The sequence below is a fragment of the Pelodiscus sinensis genome, chromosome 15 (genome assembly GCF_049634645.1).
Source record: "Pelodiscus sinensis isolate JC-2024 chromosome 15, ASM4963464v1, whole genome shotgun sequence".
Taxonomy (NCBI): domain Eukaryota; kingdom Metazoa; phylum Chordata; order Testudines; family Trionychidae; genus Pelodiscus; species Pelodiscus sinensis.
The window spans coordinates 31,238,702-31,256,726 of NC_134725.1; the positions used below are offsets into that span (position 1 = coordinate 31,238,702).

Sequence of the window (18,025 nt, forward strand, 5' to 3'; positions counted from 1 at the left end):
AACTATCCCAACATATTATACAAAGGAAACTGTATAAAGATTAACCTCATTATCAGCAGCCTCCTGATTGTTACAACAAAGCAGAAGATTTTGAATTCATTTATTATATATCAATTGACTAATTTTCAAACAGAAGTGTAAGTCACTGCAGAATATGAAGACCTAAAATAAATGTCCTTAGGGGTGCAGCATTTTGAGCATGTAAAATAAAAACACCTAAACTGCCTCACTCATACAACAGACTTTTGAACAAGTTTAAAATTACTTAATAATCCCAGATATGTTATGTATACATTTGAACAGAGAGTGTGTCCAGGAGGCACCTAATAACCAAATTTTACATTTCTTACCCAAAGCATTCAGTCTGATGTAGTTGTGTCTTCACAGGTGTAGCTATTTTTATCCCCTGTAGAGATTGCAGAGATTCTTGTAGAAAACACTTAGAATTTATGAAAGCTCAGGCTGCAGAGCACAGCATGAAATGGCTTGGTGTTAAAGTACAGCTTTGCTATCATGAGAGGCATCTTCAAAGAGATGCTTGGAGGAGGACTGTCAATCTTCTGACTCTGAGTTAGACACAGCCTTGATTTTTTTCTCACTGCTCATCAGTTTCTTCTCAAATTCTTCCTCGCTAATTTTACCCTTTTTTAACCTTTTCAAAAGTCGAGTGTCATTCAGCAGCTCCTCCATTTCCTCATCTTCAATATTAGAGCCCTGCAGACAGTTGAAACAGTAAAACTTACTCTTGAACTGAAATGCTTATGTTCCATATATTAGAACACTTCAGAAGTAGCCCTTTAAAAAAAAAAACCCACTGGTGATTTAATACATGAATTGTGCTGCTGTCATCCATTATGCACATATCCTGGATAACCTAATATAGCAATACTGAAGGATAATACATAACATATCAATAAGAGTTAAAAAATGTACCTAATGACTGGAAGATAGCTAACGTGATGACAATATTTAAAAAGTGCTCTACAGGTGATGCTGGTAATTAGACTGATAAGTCTAACATCGGTACAGAGCAAATTAGTTGAAACTTCAGTAAAGAATATAATTGTCAGACACATATATAAACATAATTTGTTGGGGGAAAAGACTACATGGATTCTGTAAAGGGAAATCATGCCTTACTACTGGAGTTCTTTGAGAGGGGTCAACAAATGTGGAAAAAGGGGGATCCAGGGGAAATAGTGTACTTAAATGTCCAGAAAGCCTTTGACAGAGTCCCTCACCAAAGGCTCTTAAGTAAAATAAGCTGTCATGGGATAAGAAGAAAAGTCCTTTCTTGGATTGAGAACTGGTTAAAAGACAGGAAACAAAGGGTAGGAATAAATGGTAAGTGTTCAGAATGGAAAGAGGTAACTAGTGGTGTCCCCCACGGGTCTTTCCTGGGACCACGCATATCAAACTTATTTATAAATGATCTGGAGAAAAGTGAGGTGGCAAAATTTGCTGACGACACTGAACTGCTCAAGATAATTAAGATCAAAGCAGACTGTGAAGAGCATCAAAAAGATCTCAAACTAAGTAATTGGGCAATAAAATGGCAAATGAAATTTAATATTGATAAATGTGAAGTAATGCACATTGGAAAAAATAATCCCAAATTATAGATACAATATGAGGGGGACTAATTTAGCTAGAACTACTCAAGCGAGATCTTGAAATTATTGTGAATGATTTCACTATGTTCTCTAAAAACATCCACATAGGGTGTGTCTACACAACACTGTGCAAATTGCATATCATATTTCAAAATAGCTTTTTGAAATGAAGCACATCTACAGAGCACCAAATTTTGAAATAAGGCACTGTTTTGTGCCATCCCTTACCCTCGTGCAAAGAGGTTTACCAGGATGACAATAGAGTGTGCCCATTATTTAAAAAAATATTTCAAAATAACAGGCAGTTTGTGGAGACACAGGATGTGATTATCCTGAAAGAGCCTTGCAGTGCAGACATACCTTCAGTATACAGCGGCAGTCAAAAGAACAAACAAGGAATGTTAGGAAGCTTATAAAAAGGGACAGAGAAAAAACATGATATGCCTACATCTTGAATACTGTGTACAGATGTGGTCACCTCATCTCAAAAAAGATGTACTGGCACTGGAAAAGGTCAGGAAAGGGCAACAAAATTATTAGGGGCTTGACATATACCCCAACTGAAGAGAGATTAAAAAGACTGGGAATTTTCAGTTTAGAAAAGAGGAGACTAAGGGGGGATATGAAAGAGGTCTATAAAATCATGACTGATATGGAAAAATTAAAGAAAAAAGTTATTTACTTGTTCCCATAATATAAGAACTAGAGGTCACCGAATGAAATTAATAGGTAGCAGGTTTAAAAACGAACAAAATAAATGTTTTCTTCACGCAGCGCACAGTCAGCCTGTGGAACTCCTTGCCACAGGATGTTGAGAAGACTAGAACTCCAACAGGGTTCAAAAAAGAGAACTATTCATGGAGATTAGGTCCATTAATGACTATTAGCCAGAATGGGTAGGAATGGTGTTCCTAGCCTCAGTCTGGAAATGGATGACAGGAGAGGGATCACGTGATGATTACCTGTAGTATTTACTCCCCCTGGAGCATCTGGTATTGGCCACTGTCAGCAAACAGGATACTGGACTAGATGGATGTTTAGTGTGCCCCAGTATGGTCATTCTTATGTTTTTATATTTTAGCAACAGAAGAGGAAATGGGGAACAATTAAATATTTTCATGTTAATGCAAGGGAATCCAATCATGGCATTCATTTTTCCTGTTCGTTCAACTGTTACCATATTAAAGGAAATCCCAAATAAGATTAAGGGCAAGATTACAGATTTTAAGAACTTTGCTAAAAAAAAAAAACATTACACTTGCAGGGAATATAGAGAGTTTGACCAACTGCCATGAGTGAGCAGTTTCACATCTTGCTCCAGGGGAAGTTGTCTAGGAAGATGTGAATCAATGTTTTTCCTACATATTGCTCATTTTGGACTATACCTAGAAAGCTCAGCCTGTGAAAGCTGTGGAGGCTTATCTTACCATATTTCTATTGGAGGCTTCAAACAGGAATATGCTGACAGAAGTCAGGCAAGGACCAGAACCTCATCCTTCTCTATAGAAGATTGATCACATATTTTCTTAGGCACTCTTTTGAGAATGCAAGAAATTCACACTACAGCTCCCTTCATTTCAGACTGTTTACAGCTCTAAGGAGTGGCCTGGGTGGAACTTGCTTTTGAATTCATGAAGTGCTGCCTTTAGGGTAGCAGGCAATCAGTGTGGAAAGATAATTCTCTGGCCTTGTCTACACTACTGCGGGCTGTCAACCTAAATTATGCAGCTTCAGCTATGTAAATAACTTAGCTGAACATGATATACTTGGGTCTGTTTACTGCAGTATCTTCACCTGTCAACTCTACTGATGCCTCTTATTCTCCTCATTTGGTAGAGTACCTGAGTCTACAGGAGAACCCTCAGCAGTTGATTTATTGCATCTATTATATACTAGGGATGTAAAATTTCAATTAATGTGCTAACTGAATGGTCAATGCAATTTGCATTGACTTTGATTAGTTGATAAGGGCATCTCTGCCTTTGAGGTGTAGCAACAGCCCCAAGACTGTTTCTACACTTCCAAGGTGGGGGCACTGCAGGGGACTCAAGCAGCCCTCTGCTAGCTCTGTGCTCTCTGCGGTGTTTCAAGGCAGCAGCATTGCATGGAGCCTGAGGTCAGCTCGGGTCTTCAAGTCCCCAGCTGACCCTGGGCTCCATGTAGGTGCTGCTGCTTTGAAATGCCATGTGAAGCCCAGGACCAGCTGGAGAGTGCCAGCTGGCCCCAAGCTGGTGTTTTAGGGCAGCAGACCTTGGGCTCCATGTGGCACTGCCACTATGAAGCACCCCTGCTCTTCTCCTGCCTTGTTGCCTCTGATGGAAGGGCAGCCAGTGGCTGTCTGGGCACTCCTGGTGTGGGTAGGGAGGGTTAGGCCTTGAACCCACTATCCTGTGCTCCCCAGGCAAACCCCCTATCCTCTATGACACTGCAGAACCCAGACCACCTCCTTACCTTCAGTAGGTCCTTTATCCTGCCTTCCTAATGCAGGATCCTGGTCCAACCCTGGGGCAGCCTGTGTTGGCTAGGTGCCTGCTCCCAGAAGGAGCGGGACTTAGTCGACTAGTATAAGCATTTCCTTATTGGATAGTCGACTAATCGTTCATATCCCTATTATATACACAATAAATCAACTCCCTCCCTGCTTAATTTATTGTTTCCTGTCAGTCCAGGAGGTAGTGAAGACATGCCCTGAAGTCCTTATGCCCTGTTGCCTTTCAGGAGTGTTACATGCTAACATGGCTGGGACTAAATTGAAGCAGTCACATGTGAGTTTGAGGAACTCAGTTTACCTCCTCTCTTCTCCTTTTCATAGTAATTTGCTTCTTCTTCTCTTTTTTGGCTTTCTGCTTTGACCAGGCTTTATTCCTTATAAATTTTCTTTTCCCTTCATTTTCAAGTCTTTCCTTTCTTTTTTGCTCTAACAGTTTTTGCCTTTGTTTTTCTCTATTTTTATCTTTAAAAGGAATAGAGTCTGTGTCAATACTGATAGGAGCAAAGTCTGGAAAACACTTTCCTTTTAGTTCAGGCATCTTTGGCATCCTCAGCAGTGCAAAACCTCGAGCAAGACTAGCAAAATCCAGATCTGTTAAAATAAGGATTAAGATGTTAGCATTATAACAAAGTGATAAATTAATCCACCAACAACCTTAAATACATGAGTAATTCCACTATTTGTGTTTAAGTACTTTGCTGGATTGGGGGGTACATTATATGTTGGGTTGTGAAGGAGGGGTTATATATCTTAATATTTGTATAGGGTTAAACACAGAGTTTATGTATGTAAAGCCCCTTCTTTCCCTAGAACACTGTTTGCGGCCTGATAATTAATTGCTTCTCTATTCAGCAGCTCCTGGAGATCTATGCCTGTCAGTGGGAAATTGAATAAAACATTTTGTTGGTCAATCAAGAAATGTCAATTTGTCTAAATGAAAACTTCTTTACAAGATGAGAGATTTGTGGAAACTGGCCCTAATTTAAAATATCTGTAGTGAATAAATTTTGAAGAAGCTGTCACAATTTTCCACTGCAAAGTTTAACAAGTCTTGTCCAATTTTAATTTGAAAAAGTAAAATAAAGGTTAAAAATTAAATGATTAGAAACATTTTGATTGAACCAATCAAAAAAATTCAACTTATTGGTTCATAAAAATAAGCTAAATGGAATGAAAAGTTTCAGTGCAGGAAAAAGATTCAAAATCTCAAAAATTCTTGTGAAACCGGAAAACCATCTTGCACATCATGCAAATCTTTTACTTTTTTCATTAACTCAGAGAAGGATTTCTGCACACTGCATTTTTGTGTTGTCTGTGTTTCTAAAATTTGCATTTTTGCCTTGTCAGAAGGGCCTGGGCTGGGTTTTTATCTGCAGTTTTGACTTTGGTTCCCCTCTATGGCTTTGACCAAATCACTTGAACTCTGTGCTTCAGTGTATCCTACTGTAAAACACCTTCTTTTGACAGAACTTGAGGAGTAATTAATTCATATTTACATAGCACTTTAATATAAGCATTTAACAGAAAGTAATTGTGTGCATGGAAACTTGGCAGAAGGATGAGCCAATAATGCTTATGCAACAACATGTAAGTTTTGCCAAACTGAATATAGTTTTTGAAGAAAAGTAAAAGTAGCACCTGCTGCTTAGATTACCTTTTATTCGGAAGATAAGATTGCACTCATGTTTGGCATAAGCCTGCACACAAGATACAAATGCTTTCATCCCTTTCTCAAACATGGCTCTGTCAGACAGAGCCATAGACTTCAGTTTAGGAAGAACATCTACCACATTTTTCAGTGGTTTCATTTCCTGCATGGGACACTTAACCAGAAAAAAAGAAAACATAAGCAGGAGCTAAATGTAATAGTTTAAAATCCATCTTGAAACTTCAAACACATACTTTAATAACAATTAAGCCTTAATACATGGAAGATTTTATCTACCTCATTTTTTTTAACTGATAAACAGAGGGAAAGTTAAGTGGCCTAATCAAGGTTAAATTCTAAAAGAATAGGCAACATGATGCATAAATCCTCACTCAAGTCTAATTACTAGACTTCACTGCAACTGTCCTACTGCTAATCTGGTAGAATTAAGACCATTAATTTACTTTGAGACCCAAAATGAGAAGAATGTCACTACAAAGGCATACAGATTTTGTTATATATTAAGTTGATAATTACACAATGCAAGAAACAATCTTGCATTAAGAGGGAGATTAATTAGTTTATATAACAAGTAGCTTCCACCTGTTTTCTGTTACTCAACTGGGTTAAAATCTCTCATCCATCTGTTTTAAAATGTATGAATTCCGCTTTGCAATAACCCTTGTTTTAGGTCTCAAGGTAGTTTTCAGTGTAACTTTTCTACTGTTAGGAAATAAAAGATAACTCACCTTTTGGTTTATTGAGAGAAAATTAACATATGATTCTTCCATAGGAAGCAAAAATACAAGGGCACTACCTAAATGGCCAATTCGAGCTGTTCGACCACAGCGATGTACAAAGGCACTAAAAAAAACAATAGACAGTTGTTTTAATAAGTTGAGCTACTCAGTTTGTTTTTAAAATAATACAAGACAATGAGTGGTATGGCAAGTCTTTTGGAACAGCAGATCTAGTGGTACTGTACTCTTGATGGAGGTGAGTAACAACAGGAGTTACCTGAATACCCTGTAAGCAGCATGTGCTTGTACTTAAATGTTCATGTAAAAAGGAAATTTGTCAAATGTGTGTGTTATGATAAAATTATGACACTTGTGGTGACAAGATAGGGAAATAGTTACTTTAATTAGCTTTATTTTTCACCCTTTTATAGCATTCCGTGAACAGCTCTGCCCCTGCCTACATCCCTGCTCTCATTTACTTCTTCCATACCTGCCTTACCACCCCTTTCGTACTCCAATTCTGCCATCCTTATGATAGGAAATCTCTTTCATACACATGTAAATGGCCACTACCATTTTATTAATGTTAAGCCATGTCACCTATAAATGCTATAGTGCTGTTACATGTCAGACTTAACAAAAACTGCACTATTTCAATCTTCCGTTCGGCATGTGGTACAGCTACATTGTTTTGTCAATCCAGATTAAGTCTTTAGCAGCGAATAGATCCTCCAGTGCGTTTTGTACAGTACTAAGATCATTCTACACTTAAATAGTACATTTACATAAACAGTAGTGGAATTAAAGTTCATAAGAATTAAAGTTGTACCTTGCACTGCTAGGTGGATCATACTGTAAAACCCAGTTTACTTCTGGAATGTCTATGCCACGGGCCATCACATCTGTGCAAACTAAAATACCACTAGAAAATTGAAAGAAAATGCAAAATTCTGATCAAATAGTAATTTGAGAAGTGCCAACCAACAGCTCCCAACTTCTGCTCTGATTTATACATCATGCATCTCCAATGAAGGTGCATGTCAGAGCAGAATATTTGGCCTTAAGTTTTTCAAAAACATTAATATCAAAATTATAGAAGACATTATAGGCAAGTTAAAGTTTACCTTGGATGAAAATTCTACTAAATATTTAGGAGAAGCAATGTATTTTATTGTGAACAACGCAAATTTAAGCTGGATAATCAACTCTTCCCTTTACAAGTTCCATATTTAAATAATGTCCCCTGCTTCTAAATACTATATATTAAAGAAAGATCAAGTGACCAAACTTGCAGTTTTTTTAAACTACCTTTAAAAAAAGACTTCAATAGGTGACTGGGGGAATGATTCATTTTCACACAGAAAGCTAAAACTGAAGTCCTAATACATAAATTGAAATAAAAAGAACATAACAGGGCAAGAATTCCAGTCTTTTTCTAATGAGACAAATATTGCTGGGCAGTGATGATAGCTCATACTGCAAAACTGAAAAAAGATAACTTGAATAGAAATGAAAAAGCATTTTGCAAGGTGTAAACCCACATTCTTTTGTTTGTATACTAATAAAGGTTTCAATTCCTTTTATCAGAAATGAATGTTCACCATTGCTTCTTTTTCAAATGGGAATGTTACCCAAGAGCAGTTTTTGTTATTGTTTTAGCAATTAATCTATTTTTTCCTCTCATTGAGTATACCTATCTATACATGCTTAAAAGTGGGTGTGATTTATATCATCCACATTATCCCAGCTGCTTCAGTAGCCTGGCTGGTAGCCTATACTTCTATAGGAAAGCTATATTTCTATGCTCATGTGGTGTGAACTTCTAGATGTTGAAAGATGATATTTTACATTTCTTAGCATTAACATTTTGACTGGAGTAATCTATTCAAACACTCCTACCTTGGGAGTTGCCGAAACTCGGTAAAAATCTTGTTACGTTTGTGTTTCATTTTCCCATGAATGCACATTATTTTCACATTTTTAACTAAACATTCCAATGCTTTCCCATAATATTCCACACAGGCACAGGTACTGAGAAGACAATGAAAACCACAAAAAGTCAGCATCAACTTTTGTTTGTAAGCTGTATTTTAAATTATACAAATGCATGTGGATTTAGCACTGGTGACAGGTGCTATCTTGTCTCACTCAATACCCCCTGACATGTCAAAATATTTTTCCAATCACTTCCTGTTCTGATTTATCAAGCAGTGTTTAATATCATCACCAGCTATTTTCCACCCCATTTTACAAGCATTGATATTGCTTTATTTACTATACATTGCCTGTCCATTAAAGGTCAGATTCTTGCTTACCAAAATTTAATTTCGCATTCACCAAAAATATAACATAGCTTTTCTGGAGCAAAGGGGTCAAGGAGCTTCAAAAAGAAAGGTGCTATATCAGTTGTCTATTTTTATTACTAAATGTATAAGCATTGTTTTAATGACTAATGTACAGTAGATGATAATACATTATTGTGGTTAAGAAATAATCTCAAATAATAATAATCCCTAAAAGTTCAAATTGTCTTTGACTTTGTTATATTATGATGAAGAAGAAGAAAATTTTAGTGGGAAGCAACCATCCCTGCAATTTGTGTGCATTGTACTGCACAAAGGAAGTGGCTAATGTGCTCCTATATGTCTCATGCAGTGCCGAGCACACAAATGATCATATCACTGTTTTCACAAACAAGCCCAGATGAATTACCTGAAAAAGATCAGATGTTTCTCCTGCTTGTGTTGTCGAAGAAAATGCACCAACTGATTAAATTTTTCATCTGATTTGCATATCTGCACAACATCAAAATATACAGAAAATAAAACTGATTTGCTTATTTTTTTCCATTCACTTCAGTATAAAGCCACTGTGGCTCATTCATGCACTAATATTAGGAAACGTTTTATACAAGCAACTCAATTTAATGCTTGCTGAGATATATTCTACATGCTGCATCAGTGTGTGAACACTGTTCTTTATGTAGAATGGTGCTTACTGAAGTTAATTAAAACTAAACATTAACGATGGAATTCAACTTTAAAGTTTCTTGTTATTAGAGATTTTTGAAGCTGAACTATTGACCTACTTACAGATCTTGGATGAAATTATTTTCTCTCAGAGTAAATACACAATGACCTCAGTGGTTGGGGAGCCTTACATATTATCCCAGAAATGGACAAGAGGCAGCTAGTGGGCCAGATCCAACCCATCAAGCTGTTGGATCCAGCCTGCAGCCATCTCACCAGTACTCTTACTATACCGCGGAGCAGTCGCTTTAAAGAACAAGCTGCTAATTGCTCTGCAAGCTTTGTGTGCTGTTCCCAGCCCCTAGCAAAATCTCCAAGCTCCCATTGGCCAGTTTCCTGTCAATAGGAGCTGAGAAATTTTGCTGACAGCAGGAGCAGTGAATGAATCCTCCTCATTCCCACCTCCCTCTCTGTGCGGGAGCAGAGCCAGTGGAGCAGCCCACAGGCAGGGAATCTGCAGAGCTGCTGGGAGCCACCTAGGTAAGCATCTCCCAGCCAGAATCTGCCTCTGGCAACCCACCCTCTCTCTCTCCACAAATACCTGTGCCAGGCTACCACCCAAACCCTCTGTATCCCTTCTCCTGGTTACAATTCCCTCCCAGATCCCAGACTCCATTCCCCTGCCCCACGTCATTACCCAACACTCTACCATCCCCTTTCCCCCCCTTCTCCCAAATCACAACTCCCTCCCAGACTCTGCGCCCCCTCCTACATCCCTCCCACAGGCCAGAATCCTCTCCTGCACCCATAACCTCTGCTGGACCCTGGAACCGAAGCCCTTGCCCCAGATTATAACCCCTTCCTTCACCCAAACTCCCTCTCAGACCCCACACTCCCTCCTGCATCCTAGTCTTCTATCCCAAGCTGCCTTTTACACCGCAACCACTGTCACAGATCCCATGCCCCCTCCACAGAAGTGCGGCCCTTGACCACTTACCAAAACTTGGAGTGGCCCATTAAAAATTATTACCCATCTCGGTATTATTCCAATTTCAAAAACAGGGAAAAATGAGGCCCAGAAAAGTTAAGTAAATTCCCCAAGGTTATGGAAAGCGAATCAGTGACAAAGCAAGGAATTCAGGCCAGCGATCCCGACAGTGTTTCCAACACAACCTACTTGACAATACCGCTTCAGAGGAATTTGAATGGCCTTAGGCTTCCTTTTGGAGCTGATTTAGCATCATGAATATTTCTAAGGGAAGTTCCTATTTCAATCTTTGTTTACTGCAATAAGGCTGCTAGCTGTTTTTGCTGCAGTCTTAGAAAATTCTCCTTTGTGCTCTTTCTGAAGGCAATGTGACTGTCAAACTACAAAGCACTAGATGGCAACATTTTGAATTCATCATTATATTTAAAAGGAAACGAGCCTCACCATGTAGTAATTTTCAAGCCGCGTAGGTGTTTTCTGAGTACTACTTGCTGCTACTCCCTTCTCTTTCACTGAAATGCGAACAGGATTACGGAGACCTGCTCTCACCAGGTTCTCTACTTCTTGAGTCTGAGTTGCTGAAAACAGGCCTGTTCGTCTCTGCTTGGGCAAAAAGTCCAGAATGGTATTTAAACTGCAAATAAACACAATATTAAAAGAAAATGGCTCAAGATTTCCAAAAATTGAAGTTTTATTATCAGTCTTTAAACAGAATGGATTGTACAAAATGGTGCTGTGCACAATGCTAGCTGTTGCCCTAACAATCCTGTGTTTGCCTGACTGATTATACCCCATGTCTGTTTGCATCTGAGATCCTTGGGATTTATTTGAATGCACCAGGTCTATGAATAACTATGCTTTTGATTTTTAGATCTGTTATGCTGTCCCCTTTCCTTGGCTCTTCTTTTTCCTCCAATCCTTGAAGAGAAAAATAAGCTTCACATGCATTTTCCCCCATTATCTGTAAAGTTTAAAAAAGAGGCATTGTATACTAATATAATCAGAAAGCTCTTGTGGTTAAATTACTTGACTGAGACACAGGAGAATTGAGTTTAACTCCCAACTCAGCAAGTCACTTAAACCTTGCAAAAACAGGGATAATCATTGTTTGTGAAGTTCTTATATAGCAGCTTGATGGATATCATAAACACCTAGATAGAAAAATTAGGATCTGGGACTCCTAAATTGTAGTCTCATGGATAACCTTATACAGGTAATGTCACCTTTCTCTGACTCAGTTCTTCATTAGTAGCAAAGGAATAATAAACATCTTGATTACATTAATGGTTGTAAAATGTTCCTACAGCTTTAGATTGATAACATTATAGGAACAGCAAGTACTACTAGAATTATATTTAAAAATACCTTGCTTCGAATCCCATATCTAGAAGTCTGTCTGCTTCATCCAATACCAGCACATCAAGTGATTTCACACAACTTGCTAAATCCAGCCCATCTGCTTTTCTTCGGAACATATCCTCCAAACGGCCTGGTGTGGCTATAATGATGTTCCCTCTGTCAGGGATAGAAATTATACAGCTTAAGTTATATTTTAATTGTATTTGGATGTCAAAAACACACCAGAAACTCATTGTACAGCAAATCCACACTCAGTGGCAGTCTGGAATCTTCGAGGCTGACCTATGTATGTCTGACTGTGGAAAAGAGCTCTGTCCACTAAAGATTTTGGCATTGTCTGTCCTATTTAAGAATGTTAAAAATGGATAAATGCTAGCACTTATCCAGTCAACAATTTTAATTTACTGCCTGCTGCCCCACCCCTAACCCAGCCCTGCCACCCAGTGCCTCCGCGACTGGAATTGCTCCTACCCATCACAGCTAGCAGCTGACAGAGTTCATCAGCAAGGGCTAGTTAACCATTTAACATTCCTAGTCTTATTAACGCAAAGTTCTCAGATATAATGCTGAAGGATGAAAGAACAAAACCATAAAAATAGATATCTTGTGCACCTAGCAGCTCCCCAACTACTTATACTGATCCTAGAACTCATATAGCTATAAAACAACAAAACTGAAAAGCATTCTAGGTACTGCCATGCAAAAAGTGTATGTCACTTTATTTTGGAATCTCCACATAAGTATCACCACAGAAAGTAGTTTTAATTTTTTTGTATTAAATTTACTTAAGTATATATACTTTAGTAGTCCCAATTCAGGCCTCAGACAGAGGGCCAGGCAAGAAAGGCTAAGTCAGCACTCTGAGGTTCCAATCAAGGAAAACAGAAAGGAGCTGACTAAGCAAGGGTGTGCCCCTAATTTCTGGGCATAGCTAATTATGCCATTAGCCAAAATAGACACAGGAAGGAAAGGAAATACAAAGGGGAAAGTAGGCAGAGATTGCTCTCCCCACTTGTTATAGGGAGCAGTATGTGTGATGAAGGTGATAAGAATCTATTTGTAAATAAACAGCATAAGGTGCTGGACCAAGACAAGGTCTCAGAGTATTTTTCCCAAAGATCATTCATCTACATACTTTTTTCAACCCCACCCTTCCAGAGCTGAATCACAAGGCCATTTATTTAAGATTATCTTTAGCATTTACCCCTTCTGTGACATTATACACTAAATAAGATATAGCATAAATATTTTATGCTACATACTAGCCCTTGCACAGATTTTACATTTGATCTCTTCCTACAGTTTTGTTAGATCTTCATTATGCCATGTTTAGTTCAGAAGACAAATCCCACAAACATAAGCATACAAAAATGAATATATAGAAGGCAAAGTATTAAATATATCCTTAGTCACATGCAGGATCGGCAGCCTAATTTGTACACTGATCAGGGCAGGGATTATACCTCATTTCTGCCCTGAGACACAAGAATGGAAATACATTAATTGTCAGTCAACTCACCCCTGTTCTTTGAACTTTTCAATATCTTCTATTGGATTCCTACCACCAATCAAAAGAATCTGGCTAAAACAAAAAATATATTACTCAAAAATTTGCTAACAAACCCCACTGGAAAGCTTGTTTTCATTACAAACCTAAATATACCTACCTAAACTGGGGAAACTGTTTTGTAAAATATGATAGCACTTCATTGATTTGAACAGCTAACTCTCTCGTGGGTGTGATGACTATGGCTCCAACCTGCTCATTGGAATAAAAAGGAAAAGACTAAAATAAACAAATGCCCAAAAGATATTAGCTATTTGCTGTGAGTAAATGAAATTATGACGCTAGAGGTTTCCATGTGCATCAAACACCATTTTTGCTAAGAAATAAAGTGATCCGGTATAACTGTTACATAATAAATTATGATAAATTGCAAAGCATTATACAACAGATTGTACTGTAAAAACAACACATTTTGATATGCCTTTTTTAAAAATTAGGTGCACAAAAACTAAAGGCAATATGAAGATTTTTAGCAACAAGTAGCACTGGAGTGAATTCAAATTTCTTCAGAAACAAAAGACATTACAATAAAACATTAAAGGTCGTATTTCCTTGAGTTCGTTATACTTTTTTATATTTTAGGATATCTTGCTCTGTAACAGTATACAAACATCTTTTGGTTTTGGTAAACAATTTGTACTTCTTTATTGCTTTTTATTACTAATCAATTTCACAAACTATTTGGAAGAACATTTAAACAGGTGTTTAAAAAGCAACAAAGTATTTTACAATTTTTTTTCAATTAATTCCTGCTTGTGAATGCACAGGTTGGACTCCCTGGTCTAGCACCCATGTGAACTGACTATTCCCAAATGAAGGGTTTTGCCAATCAAGGGAGGTCATTGCTGGCCCCCCTGCTGCTGGCCCTACCTCCTACCGCACAGAGTTTCCTAGCTCCCCCAGCAGCTCAGCTGAGTTACCTGCTGGCCTTCCCACCCTCTCCTCCCATACATCTCAGCTGGGCCACACACCAGCCTTCTTAGCCCATCTCACCCACCTGAGATGCTAGCCCAGCTTGCTAGCTCCCACCACTACTCCCCATGCAGCTCATCTGAGCCACAAGCCAAGTTCCCCTACCTCTCACCTCGTGCCTGGCTCCCAGGCCCCTCACTCCCTACAGCACACAGGGACACTGATCTGGGAACATGATCCATGAATCATGGATTTTGCCAAACCAGAGAGTCTCAATGTATAGAGGTACAATCTGTAGTAAAGGCCCACTCTGTCAAACCTTTAATTACATGTGTAACTTGACTCTTAAGTACTCCTATAAACGTCTTCAGTTACACCTATATATTAATATATTCAAATCCCTCAATTCATTCTTACCTGCATTTTCTTTAACTTTTCTTCCCGCCTGAGAAGAATTTCTAGTATGGGAATTACAAAAGCTAATGTTTTGCCACTGCCTGTTACCTGTGAAAGTTGAAGCAAAGTTAGTTTCTTCATGAGTCCAAATACTTATAAGAAAAAAAAAACAGCTAATACAATAAACACAATACTCACTGCTTCTGCAGCAACATCTTTATTGCTCATAAACAAAGGTATGGTTGCTGACTAAAGGAAAGAGAAATATTCCACAATTATATCCTCACTGTTTTATTAAACACATCTTATGTACTTCAAATTCACCCAAAGCTCTAGAAGTGCTTTACAAAAGCACGTAAGTGTCCTCAATCCCATTTTACAGACGGGAAAATACCAGAGAAGTTAAGTGATTGCTCTAGGTCACACATGCATGAGCCAGGACTAACAAACCTAGGACTCTTTCTAAGCACCAGCCCATCCTTAAAAGGAGGAGACTTGAACCAACCTGTCATTTCAAATCACCTCACTACAGCATCGCACACTAGCACCTATTCCCTTCTCAGGCGCGACTCGTTACTCAATGGGGCATCATCCTTTGGGATTTGCCATCCCCCCTGCACTACAAACTGCACCAACGCGGCCTTCCACCGCCACCATCGAAAAGCAGCGAGAAGACCGCAGCGTGCACGTGACTGATGGCTCCCCTCTGTACTGACCAGCGGGACAGGCAGGAGCCTCCACAGCTGTGGGGGCGGGGCCAAGCCCGTTAAATGGCCCCGCAGGCACCAAGCGCGAGGAGGTCGCTACAACCCCTCCCCCAGTGAGACGTTTAACGGTTTTCATGAATGCCGTGGGAGGCAGCCGGCTAAGTCGGGGGCATAGGCCGAGTTCTTCCCCGCACGGTACTGCAGAGGCTTGACAGCCCGCTCAGGCTGGGGGGCAGCGCGCCCCATAACGAGCACAGACCGCACCACAGATTTCCCGCCGCCCCGCCCCAGTCATGGCCCCGCCGGCGGAGCTGCTCCCCCCCAAACACCCCACCTGCACAGGAGTCATGCAGGGGAAGCCCAGCTCCCGCAAGGTCTGCAGGACGCCCGGGCTGAGCGTGGCGGGCAGAGACTCCCAGCTCCCCTCGGTCACGGTCTCCATCTTGAACAGGCTGCCAGCGATACCGTCCGTGCGCTCAGGCTCCCCGCAGCCTGGTTGGTCCCTTCGTCACTGAGTCCGTGGGAAAACAGAGGCCCGGCGCAGATGCGTTCCGCGTTGCAGCAAGGTGCTGCTACAGCACGGCTGCCGGTGTCGCGTGGAAAAAAGAACTGGTCAAGGGGCTGCTTCTGCACCAAGCCAAACTCTACAGGCTTGTATTTCACATTCCACTAGCTAAATGCCTGAGCATCTGCTAAGTTCCTGCCTCAGAGGCGATTTTAGGTCACTTGTTGCCCTAGTGCCTTTCACATCACACAAGATTAGCAGAGATTAAAATGCTGAATTTTCCACCCCCTGATCCAGTGGTGGTCAGCCTGTGGCCCAAGGGTCGCATGCAGCTCATTGGGATTTTGTGTGTGCTTTGCAAGACCTTTTGTTTTCCATTGCCCACACACAAGGGTTACCACACTTCGCGTTTTCCAACATGCAGGGGGTTTTTCTTATTGGTATTACAAAAGTGACACAACTTAACCCAAGGGCATGTAAAGGTGCATGCTGATCACACACAATATTGACTATAAAAGCTGAGCACACCCTCTACAGCTAATCAAAGTGCTGCTATGGTTCAATCAGCATACCCTGATAATTCTATGTGTACATAAGTGCAACTAGCAAAACTGCCTTATCCCAGGACTGTATTGGTTACCAAATCTTGTGGCCCACTAAGATGAAGGAGAGGCCCACTTGCAGCTCACTCAGCCCCTCACTGCCTTAACCTCACAGTGATAGGAACCAACCTGGCAGCACCCCAGCTGCTCTACCCCAGGTGTCCCCAAGTCAGCTGCTGCTGAAACTGATCAGCAGCTGATTCCAGGAAGCCCAGGGCAAAGCAGCTCTGCCTCGGGCTTCCTGTAGTCAGCCGCTGGTCAGTTTCAGCAGCAGTTGAATCGGGGACACCTGGGATACAATATGTAACAGTTCTGACTTACATACAAATCCAACTTAAGAACAAACCTACAGTCCCTATCTTGTACGTAACCCGGGGACTGTCTGTACAAGTGCCCTTTTAGCCTATGTATTTACTGTTATCTGGCTATCTTTACCTAGTGTACTTCTGAGTAACAAGTTTGAGGACAGTCGGTGTAGATATAGTATTAAAGTATTCTGTGTTCTTAAGTTTTTCCTACAGTTTATTCCTACTGAGGCTGTAAAGGAAGCAGTATATTCAATGGATAACTTAAGACATTTAAGGCATAGCATCAAATTTGAGGTGTTACTGAACACATTGAGATTACATTTTAAAGTGATAAGATTTGAATATTCCACATCATACTCTATAAAATGCCTGATCTGTAAGATTCTAATATACACTAGCTCATATTTATTATGAACCAAGAGCCAATTATACCCAATTGCTACTCAATGGGGGACAGATTGACAAAATGGTATGTAAGCAACAGCGCTAGTTAAGTGAATACTTCCTGGATATACACAGCAAAATTGAGATCTTGATTATAGGATTCAGACATTTGCTTGTCTCATGTCACTGTGTTGAGCAGATTAATCAGAAACCACTAGTGAGCAACATAATTGCACAGAAGCTAGAAGATTGATAGATATTTTATTGCTGCTTGGAAGGCCTGTTAAGTGCTTGAGGCACCTGTGTCGATACTGTTTTACAGGCAATCCAGAGGGTTTCACCTCTTCCAGGTTGAAGAAAGCAAGCTGAAGAACCCCATCTCTTTTGCTAAGTCAAAATTCTCATTTTTAAAGTTATTTAGTTTTGCATGAATACTACAGGGTATTCGTGAAATGCAACAATTGCTCTGCTATTTTAAAAATAAAAAACTCCATAAGAAATTGCTTATTTTATTTTCGATCAAATATCTACTTGCTAAATATCTTGCTAAACATCCCATTGAAATTATTTCCTTTACATGTCCTCAAAAACCCACCTCTAATCAAACTATGTTGCACTTAATGCTAAGGCAACAAATATTCCTTGGGGGGGGGGGGGGGGGAGAGTCAGGTCAAACAGACAATCAAATGAGTGCAAACAATTTGCACACATTGACAACAAAACTAATAACATTCAAACATAAGCATGGTCGCATATTAACACTGCAAGTAAAAGCTGTATATTTAGTGTTGTCCAAAATTATTTAGCCCATAAACAAAGCATGATATTCCAGTAAA

At 39.7% G+C, this 18,025-nt stretch overlaps 1 protein-coding gene across 3 annotated transcripts; it reads right to left on the reverse strand.

Moving 5' to 3' along the window:
- Nucleotides 1-86: 86 nt before the first annotated feature.
- DDX55 (DEAD-box helicase 55) lies at nt 87-16,539 on the reverse strand. Of its 3 annotated transcripts, none has more exons than XM_075898526.1 (14): nt 15,725-16,536; nt 14,882-14,932; nt 14,705-14,791; nt 13,476-13,567; nt 13,328-13,390; nt 11,815-11,964; nt 10,894-11,083; nt 9,205-9,287; nt 8,392-8,523; nt 7,322-7,414; nt 6,502-6,616; nt 5,759-5,927; nt 4,403-4,695; nt 87-714 (listed from the first exon to the last, which is right to left on the reverse strand). In XM_075898526.1, exons 1-14 carry the CDS (start codon nt 15,830-15,832, stop codon nt 553-555), a joined length of 1,788 nt encoding a protein of 595 aa, XP_075754641.1. In that variant the 5' UTR covers nt 15,833-16,536; the 3' UTR covers nt 87-552. The 3 variants fall into 3 exon arrangements, with proteins under 3 accessions (XP_075754641.1, XP_006119738.1, XP_075754642.1); XM_006119676.4 differs by lacking the exon at nt 15,725-16,536 and adding an exon at nt 15,189-15,700; XM_075898527.1 differs by lacking the exon at nt 14,882-14,932 and having other exon boundaries at nt 15,725-16,539.
- Nucleotides 16,540-18,025: the final 1,486 nt, after the last annotated feature.